Source organism: Vanacampus margaritifer, chromosome 6 (assembly GCF_051991255.1).
Source record: "Vanacampus margaritifer isolate UIUO_Vmar chromosome 6, RoL_Vmar_1.0, whole genome shotgun sequence".
Taxonomy (NCBI): domain Eukaryota; kingdom Metazoa; phylum Chordata; class Actinopteri; order Syngnathiformes; family Syngnathidae; genus Vanacampus; species Vanacampus margaritifer.
The window spans coordinates 9774693-9784743 of record NC_135437.1 but is presented as its reverse complement, the minus strand read 5'-3'; the positions used below and the strand labels follow the sequence as shown (position 1 = coordinate 9784743).

General features: G+C 40.5%; 1 protein-coding gene across 1 annotated transcript; it reads left to right on the top strand.

The window, feature by feature from the left end:
* The first annotated feature begins 2856 nt into the window (after positions 1-2856).
* On the top strand, positions 2857-10051 carry rag1 (recombination activating 1). Its single transcript, XM_077568342.1, has 4 exons — positions 2857-2990; positions 4359-4701; positions 4794-5926; positions 6708-10051. The coding sequence occupies exons 2-4, from the start codon at positions 4373-4375 to the stop codon at positions 8456-8458; spliced, it is 3213 nt and encodes a 1070-aa protein (XP_077424468.1). The 5' UTR covers positions 2857-2990; positions 4359-4372; the 3' UTR covers positions 8459-10051.

The following is a 10051-nucleotide window of genomic DNA, read 5'->3' as shown; positions in this document are numbered from 1 at the left end:
TTCAAATTTTAATTTTTTTTTAACTGAATGGTAACCTAGAAATTCGAAAAACGGGCCAAAATTCAGCAAAAAGTTTTTAGACTTAGAGGTTGTGGATTTTGAAGCGTATCGAAAAAAGGAAAATGCGAATTTTGGCTATGAAAACAGGTTTTGTGAATAACCGCTGGCAAGACCAGAAAAACGTTGCACGTTTTGACCAGATATTACGTCACACGTACGTTTGTAGTCCCAAAGAAATGTCGGACGATGAAGTAAGGTATGCTTGGGGGGACGACAAAACAGAAACATTTTTTAGGGAATTAATTAAAGAAGCGAATATTAATGCTATTTTAGATGGAAAACAGCAAAGAAACGCTACGGTTTATCAAGAATTACAAAAACAAACTCATACGACGTCATCGCACGGTGGAGTCGCTTGCTGGTCTTCTTCTTCTTCTTTTAAATTACTTGTGGATCACATCCCTATGGTGTATACTGCCACCTACAGCGGCGGAGTCCCCTCTCAATATTCGCAAAAGAAGAACAGATGGAAACAGGCATAAGTCGCATGTCCGTTTTGCGCATTTTCTGTAAATTGGAAACAATTGAATGGAAACCTGACAAAACCTGAAACAAAAATGTATCAAATTAAAACAAATTCAGCAAAAACAGCACATGCGTCCTCTTATGCATATAGGCAACTAATTATTCCCATTAGATAAAAACACACACTCACACACAAAGTGTCACTGCAGTGTTGCCTAAGCACAACAATCTGCTTATCAAACTCCACTCTATGCCACAATGTGTCTCCAAAAGTCCTCCTCCCTATAAATCAAAATGACCACAAGTTGATCAATAGCAAGTCAATTAGCAGGCACCAGGAGATGCAGGAGGTCATTGCTTGTTTGTTTCATCTGTCTCATCACTGTCTACCACAAAGCTGGCTTTGTTATTTTGCAGAGAGAGACTTGGCTAACATAGTGTACATCTTATTAATATCAACAAGAGTAGAACGTTTTGTTATAATCCATCACTTTGTGATAACTTGATAAATTATATATCAAATAACTTGCACTTTGTCTCTTAGAATGTGGATAGGTATGCATACAAAACAGTCATATTATGCTTTGCCTATTTGTCCCTAAACACAGACTGCATACCGTATCAGATCAAACGTGATCATATGCAGCAAATTTTAAAAAGCCAGCCAGTTTCCACCTTTTGCTAAATCTCCTTGATACAAGCAAACAAGAAGGATTGCGAACAAGTAATTGTCATTCATCCTAAAATGTCAATAAAATTGTTGTCTTGTTATTTTGTCCTGCAAAGTAACACATGCTTTAAAAATACCCACATACTATTGGTCATAAAATGGAATATCAATCTGGCTTTTCAAATGATGCTATCTCTGCCTGAAAAGCTTGCTTTTCACTTTCCCGTATAAATTTAGCACAAAACACATGGTTATTCATTGGGGAAGGGGCAATTACAATTTTGAAAATGGAATGGAAACGGAAATAAGGTGTTAGGTGTCATCTTTAATTATCAACAATTTCAAAATTGGAGATTTTAAAATGTTCAATAAAAAAAAGTGCTTGAAATACCTCCTCTTACAAACTTCACGTCACCACAATACCACTTGATATTTAAGGTCAAGTTAAAATTCAGTGACAGTAAGGTCATCCATCCATTTTCTACAGCTAATCTTGTTCATGATCCATGGCGTGCCTGTTTTTGGAATGTTGGAACAAGTCGACGAAAATTTAAGCAAGCACGGGGAAAACAGACTACCAACTCCATGCAGAAAGGCTCGAGCCGAGATTTGAACCTGGAAGGTCAAACATGTAAGTTGCAGAAAACATACTGCATGTGCAAATGCATGCTGCATATTTTATGTCACATATGCCTGAACATGGTCCATCTTCAAACAGACATGACATTTAAATGACATTTTAAAAAGACATGAGGCCCGCAATGTTCTTCAGCGAGATGCCTGGCTACCTTTTGGATTCTGTTACAGGTTTTTATTTATTTATTTATTTTTTATTGCTGTCCAATTTGTCAGTTGCAATCAATTCCCTCATTGCCAACCAAACATGGCTTCTTCGTAAGAATTGCTTTAAGGCCTAAACTAATGATTATTTTAATAATCGATCCAATTGTCAATTATTTTGTCGATTAATGGATGAATCGTCTTAAAGGAAACCTACTTTGTAAAAAAACCCCCCCAAAAAAAACGGGTATTATTTAAAATTTTCGGTGCAAAATTGTATAAACAAAAAAGTAACTATGATTCAGTTTTCAGTTATTGTTTTGAGTTAATGTGTCAGAAAATAGACACAAATGATCATTGTTTTCCAAGGTAAACCAAATGTTTTATTTTGGTTCAACAAAAAAGTCAAATTTTATGAAGGGATACACAAATTGGATAATATTTATTGTTGAGAAACTAAAATTCCTAGCGTTTGGACAATTTTAGTTAAAAAAAAAAGGGGTACGTTAACGATTCATTCATTCATTATCAAAAATAATTGATTAATTTGATAATCGATTTGTTGTGGATTAATCAATTAATCATTACACTTCTAAATAGCTTTTTGCAATGCAATATATGCAGAAAACTCCTTGAAAATTATACATCTTTACCATTCTTTATTTGCACATAATCTGTTGTTTACTGGGCTAGAAAAGTTGTTTGTCTGCAGCCCAAACTATGCACATGTGTAAACCACTGTGGCTCTGACCTTGTTTTTTTTTTGTTCCCCTTCAGCTGCTTGCATCAGGTGGCAAGAGTTGACTGTTGGGATCCTGACAAGGAAGGGTATAAATACAAGCCACAAAAGTAAAGACAACATCAATTCCAGACTATGGAGCTTTGACTCCAGGTAACAGATGCCTCAAGCTGTGAAAGACAAACACATGCAGCAGTGTGTTTAGGCCTATACCTCCAGGGCTTCCCTTGTGCCCCCATGCAGAGAGGAGCCCCAGGGGAGATTGAGAAAAACAAGGTAAGAGCCCAGCTGAATCTCACACACAGGCTCAGCTGTTTGTCTCAAAAGAGAATTCAGTATGCGATGTAAATAAAGGGCTCTAAAATGAAGGAGTTTTCCAGGGAACACACCGAAAGTTGGTTAGACAGGAGATGCTGCAGGAAGAGTGACATTTGTATAATGTGGTAAGACTAAATATTCACCACTGTTTTGACTTTGTTTTGCTTTCATATCTGATGTGTTAACAGAATTAAGCTACAATAAGATAAACACGGTGATGTACTTTATTCTCAGAATTCTGACTTAAAAGTGAGAATTCTGACTTTGATCTCAGAATTCTGACTTTAAAGTCAGAATAATTGTAACACTAATAAAGTCAGAATTTGGACTTTATTCTCAGAATTCTCACTTTAAAGTGTCAGAATTCTCAGATTAAAGGCAGAATTCTGACTTTAAAGGCAGAATTCTGACTTTGATCTCGGAATTCTGACTTTAAAGTGAGAATTCTGACTTTATTCTCAGGATTCTCACTCTAAAGTCAGAATTCCCAGGTTAAAGGCAAAATTCTGACTTTAAAGTGAGAATTCTGAGAAAAAAGTCAGAATCCTGCCAAACTTTTTTTTTTTCTCTTCACTGGCCCTAATCCTCTTCCGTACCAGTGTCATTGATTTTGTCTATATAAATCATATGAACACTTGTCTGCTGAATTATGAGCCATTAAACTGAACAATGTTGTGCTTGGAATAATTCATTGTGATCTCTATTGAGTGTGATGGCTTCTTGTTTTCTTTTCCTCTTTACCTCCCTAGTCAATATCGATGTATTGTGAAATAAGTTTAACTGTCTTCAATTTTCCCCCTGCCTTCACAAAGCCAGTTTATGGCTCCCGGGGCTCTGATCCTGTCTCCAGCTTAGAAAATGACAAATATAAATGATTGACAGTCTTGCAGGGATAAGAGGACCAATTTAGCAAGTTCTCCCTGTCAAAGAAATACAGTCTCATAGGCTGCCAGAGAAGGAAGATTGGAGATGAGAGAAATGACGATTTTGGCCCCTTTATCGACCAGACAGTGTTTGTTTCATGAGTTCAATATGTTGGTGTAACACAGTGCTGCAGGTCAGTCTTCATTACCTTGTTCAGTGGATTTAGGGTATGTTTTACAGGAATCACGTACAATCTTTTAGGGCTCCAAGTCAAAAGACCCTTTGGGGGTGACTAAGAAGTCATTGAAACCTTAAAATCATTCTTCTGTATCCTTAAGTCTGTTTCTCATATAGGCACTTTTCCTCCCATACTGTTTTGCTTGTGCAGATTATTCACCCATAGCGTTTGAATGCATTCTCATCTCACTTCTCTCCTCATTCTTTCCATTTCCCCTCTCCAAGGCTTAACTCCAATCATGACAGAGGAAAGCCTGGAGACAGATGGCCCCAGATCATCCATGCCGGCTGAGCTCCACCATCCCTACTCTAAGTACTCTCAGTGGAAGTTTAAACTGTTTCGAGTGAAGTCCTTGGAGAAGGCCCCTACGTCCAGTGAGACAGAGCCTGGGAAGGAAGCAATATCAAGGAACAGGTGTGCAGCTCCAAATATACAATTGGATAATGGTATGAGTACGGGTAGTGTTATGAAATTGTGCCTCGAAGCAAAATGCAAGGAAGTTGTTGAACCTGACCATAGCATGGATTTGAAGCTAGCAGAAATCGACAACCACATAAACCACCTAAGGTGATTCATTAATTTTAAACCCTTTCTTGATGTTATGCTATCTTTGATCTCTCTTTGTGGGAAACAGTACTAATTGTTGTTTTCTTTTGAAGATGTCTGTGTCGTTTTTGTGGAATCGTGTTAAGGAAAATCAGTGGCCCAATCCATGATGTTCACGCAGTTCTGGATAGCGACAGCAAGAATTCCCTACGCAAAATGGGCTGTAGATCTACAAAATGGCCAGAAGTCATCAACAAAGTCTTTAAAGTGGATGTGACAGAAGACACAGAATCCATCCACCCTCTTTCCTTCTGCCATCGCTGCTGGATGACTGCCATACGGGGCGGGGGTGTCTGCAATTTTTCCAAGACAAAAGTCCCTGAATGGAAACCTCATCGTGCCGACTGCCACCTTTGCTCACCCAAGAAACAATTACTTCACAAGACTGGCAGAAAGAGGAGAAAATCTTCTCCCAAGATTCAAAGCTTAGCAAAAAGAACCAGGTTGGACTACAACCACATCACTGTCAGTGGGGAGAGTCGAGTTCTGAAACCATTTGGCGGCCACATTCATGGTGCTGTCCTTAAGACGTGGACAAGTCCCAGTGTCCAAAGGGAGCACTGGGTGAGGACTATCACTCACTGTCAGAACGAACACCTGAGTAGCAAGCTTATGTCTGAGAATTTCCCTGTTGACTTCCTCTGTTCTTTCACTTGCACGGTGTGTGATCATCTGCTCTCTGACCCAGTTCAAGCCCCCTGCGGGCATCTCTTCTGCCACAACTGTATTACAAAATACAAAAACTTTATAGGGCCTCACTGTCCTGTCTGCAACTTACCCTGTTCCTGCGATGACCTCATTCCTCCTGCAAAAACTTTTCTGTTAGTTCTGTATTCTCTGCTTTTGCTCTGCCCAAGAGATGGCTGCGGTCAGCAAGTAAGACTAGACTCATTTAAAGCTCACTGTATGAGCCATGACGTGGAAGAGCGAGATGCAAGACAGCAATCATCACAACTTGACAACTACCTGATAACCAATAAAGGAGGGAGGCCTCGCCAGCACTTGCTATCCCTCACGCGGCGTGGACAGAAGCATCGACTGAGGGATCTGAAGAACCAGGTGAGGCGGTTTGCAGATAAAGAGGAAGGTGGCGACCTGAAGTCTGTGTGTCTGACGCTGTATCTGCTGGCACTGAGATCTGCCAATGAACACCGGATGGCAGATGAGCTGGAGGTCACGATGCAAGGTAAGCGACTATGAATCAGTCCCCTGTTCAACTTCAAGCCGTGTACACCCCCTTTAGCACCAAAGACAGACACAAACAAATTAATTAGAGCTCATTAATTTCTGCCACAGTCTGAGGGCTGCACTCATCCTTTAATTAACAATGAGTTGAAAAGTTCACTTTTTAGGAGAGAATATTTTCTGTGCTTTTGATTGGAACATTTTTCATGCTTGTCCATCTCCGTCTATTAAACTGCCATTGTTGGCCCTTCCTGATTTTCTTGAGCTCTCACTATCTTTCGCCCTAAATGTCAGACTTTCCTTTTCACACCCCCTTTGATATAGGATAACAACTCATGTGAAGAGCCTGTTAGAATGAGAACAACATCAGCAGCCCTTGTATCTGCAAATGACACAGACAGCACCAATGTCCCCATTTGGGAATTGAAACCAGCTGGTGTCTGTTTTCATCTGTAGCCAATACATCTCATCTTTTCAGTGGCATTATCGTTTCACCCTCTAGCCCATTATGACATTTAGAAATAAGGAAATATTACATTGTTCATCCATGTATTTGTGTGCTTTGGGCAATGATACATTCCTGGTCTCGCTGTGCTTTGGTAGGAACGACACCACTTATCAATGAGAAAAAGTTTGTCTCTGCAGCTCTTTTTAAAGTTTGAGATTCACAGTTTGGTGTTGAATAATTCCCTTAGTATTCTTTTCTCTTATCCTTTGTAGTTTGTTTTATTTTGCCACTTTCTGTGTTTGACTGAAACTTTTTAATTTGTCCCTATCTGCAGGCAGAGGCTTTGCTTTGCATCCAGCTGTGTGTTTGGCCATCCGGGTCAACACTTTCTTGAGCTGCAGCCAATACCACAAAGTGTACCGCACTGTCAAAGCCACCAGCGGCCACCAGATCTTTCAATCATTACACACTTTGCGAGCTGCGGAGAAAGAGCTTCTCCCTGGCTTTCACCAGTTTGAATGGCAGCCAGCTCTCAAGAACGTGTCTTCATCTTGCAATGTCGGTATCATCAATGGTCTTTCTGGATGGACGTCCTCTTTGGATGACTCACCATCTGACACCGTCACGCGACGATTCCGCTATGATGTGGCTCTGGTGTCAGCAGTCAAGGATCTGGAGGAGGACATTGTGGAAGGGTTGAGAAAGAGCGGGTTGGAAGACAGTGCCTGTACCCTAGGCTTCAGTGTTATGATCAAAGAATCTTGTGACGGTATGGGAGATGTCAGTGAAAAGCACGGCGGAGGGCCGGTTGTTCCTGAGAAAGCTGTTCGCTTCTCTTTCACTGTTATGTCTATTTCTATATTGCTTGGTGAAGATAATAAGCAGGAGGTGACAATCTTCACTGAACCAAAGCCAAACTCAGAATTGTCCTGTAAGCCCCTCTGTCTGATGTTTGTGGATGAAGCTGACCACGAGACACTCACAGCTGTCTTGGCCCCCATTGTTGCAGAGCGTAACGCAATGAAGGAGAGCAGGCTCATCCTGTCCATAGCTGGCCTGCCTCGATCTTTCCGCTTCCATTTCAGAGGCTCGGGATACGATGAAAAGATGGTACGTGAATTAGAGGGGTTGGAAGCCTCTGGGTCCACTTATGTGTGTACACTGTGTGACTCCAGCCGCGCGGAGGCCTCTAAAAATATAGTGCTCCACTCCGTCACTCGCAGCCATGATGAGAACCTGGCACGTTATGAAATCTGGCGAACCAACCCATTTTCTGAGTCTGTAGAGGAACTGCGGGACAGAGTCAAAGGCGTCTCTGCCAAGCCCTTCATGGAGACCCAATCCACCTTCGACGCCTTACACTGTGACATTGGAAATGCCACTGAGTTCTACAAAATTTTCCAGGACGAAATAGGGGAGGTATACCGAAAAGAAAATCCCAGCCGGGAGGAACGGCGCAGCTGGCGGGCAGCCCTGGATAAAGAACTGAGGCAGAAACTGAAGCTCAAACCAGTGATGAGGATGAATGGCAACTACGCCCGTAAGCTAATGACTATGGACGCTGTGCATGTGGTCTGCGAGCTGGTGCCCTCAGAGGAGAGGAGGGAAGCCCTGAGGGAGCTGATGAGGCTGTACCTCCAGATGAAGCCGGTGTGGCGCTCCACCTGCCCAGTCAAGGAGTGTCCTGACCAGCTGTGCCGCTACACCTTTAACTCCCAGAGTTTCGCTGACCTCATTTCCACAACCTTTAAATACAGGTACAATGGCAAAATAACCAATTACCTGCATAAGACCCTGGCACATGTCCCTGAAATCATAGAGCGAGATGGCTCTATCGGTGCTTGGGCAAGTGAGGGGAATGAGTCAGCAAACAAACTGTTCCGGCGTTTCCGCAAGATGAATGCACGTCAGTCGAAAGCTTTTGAGCTTGAGGATGTCTTGAAACATCACTGGCTCTACACATCAAAGTACTTGCAGAATTTTATGGAGGCTCATAAGTGCTCAGCAAAAAATATGCAAGCAACCATTGACACAGCAGAAATCCAGGACAGTGAAAGTATCTCCCAGGAGCTCATTGATTTTTGATAATTTGTTTGTGTGTGAAATTAAGCCTGAAGATTTGATTGATAAAAGGGGAAGTCACCCTCCCACCTCCCAAATTTCTTTACAATATGTTATATGTGCCCCCACTCGTCAAAACATGGCATTTTGATTAATATTTGCGGAATATGAATTAAGCATGAGCATCCACCTGTTTTTATCTATTTCAGGGGTCATTCGACAGCAAGTGACAAAATGGCCACTTGCTGAGATGGATCAAAACTGGTAGATTTTGCCGCTTAATTTATATCCCACAAATCAAAATGCCATGTTTAGACTATTGACGGCGCATAGAACATAATATTGTAAAGAATATTTTCAGGTTGATTTGCCCTTTAACATTCAAAGCTGTTATGTACTAAAACAAAGAGCTGACAACAAATGGAATTATTTCACAATCCATTGGTTTTATGTAGTTTTTCTTTTAGAACTTATTCTGGTAAAAAAAAAGATAAAAATTCTCAGGGATTTGCCCATTTAAAATGTATTTATTCATTAATTTATTGTTTATTAATGTTGGACTTGGACCAACAATGTTTAGACTGTTGGACTTTATTAAATGTATGTTATTGTGGAGGAATGGGCAGTACGTTTTTTATTTTTAGCTATGTGTGAAATATGGCTTAGTTTATTGTATTGCTGGGATGTGACATTTTTATGAATTTATCGAGTGGATAGTTATGGAAGTAGATGAAAATGGTGTAAGTTATAGTGGGCAAAATGTGTTAAGATGACCATATATGTGGCCACCATATTTTGATATCATTTTGAATGGGGAAAAACACAATCACAGGGAGTTTAATGCTCTTTGTTTCGTGACTGTCCTCTGCAAAAGATTAATTTATTGCTTTATCCTGTCACCCCGGAGGGTGGAATATGCCGGGTCACTTTGAAACGATTTTTATCCCTTTGATTTTATTTTATTTTGTGCACATTAGATGATACATCATGCTTATTCGACATCTTGGCATAAAATAAGGCTTATACTGGCTTTTTTCATAAATCATGAAAATGCATTTTAAAGCCAAACATCCAGCAGTGTCTTGAGCAGGGATTTTTCTTTAGCTCAGTATAAAACTGCAGTTTTCCTCTTTTGACATTTCCTCATCGCAGTGGCTTAAGATGGAGGAGGGACAGAAGGATGCTGTGTAAACTGGGTTTGTTGGCAACTTTATTTCTTTGATTGATTGCGTTGTCTTTTCTCGCCCTTGACATTTAGGGGTGCGACAAGCAATTTTGTTTTCTTATTTTATTGGATGTTTGATTCCGTTTTACTGTCATAAGTGCAAAAATTTACCAGCGTAGCTGTCACTGGCCTCAGCAGACATCATCTTTTAGAATGCATTTTATGACGGCTTGTCTCATAGTTGTGTTTTGCCAAAATAAATTGCATTTCTAAGTACGAGTAAATCGGTGATGGATGATTCGCAAACATTTCCATCCTAGCTTTCCTCAGTTTCCGTTTCCCTTCTCCATTATATTACATATCAGTTTGCACACTACGTTTATACAATAAATTGAAAGTTGAAACTGTTTTGAATTTATTTTTTATTTTTAATAAAGACAACAAAATTCAAA

Bases quoted from the DNA above. Each gene is read 5' to 3' on its own strand.
- rag1 (XM_077568342.1), top strand. From the start codon at position 4,373: ATGACAGAGGAAAGCCTGGAGACAGATGGCCCCAGATCATCCATGCCG. The intron at 4,702-4,793 runs GTGATTCATTAA...TTTCTTTTGAAG, and splicing joins AACCACATAAACCACCTAAG to ATGTCTGTGTCGTTTTTGTG. The intron at 5,927-6,707 runs GTAAGCGACTAT...CCCTATCTGCAG, and splicing joins GCTGGAGGTCACGATGCAAG to GCAGAGGCTTTGCTTTGCAT.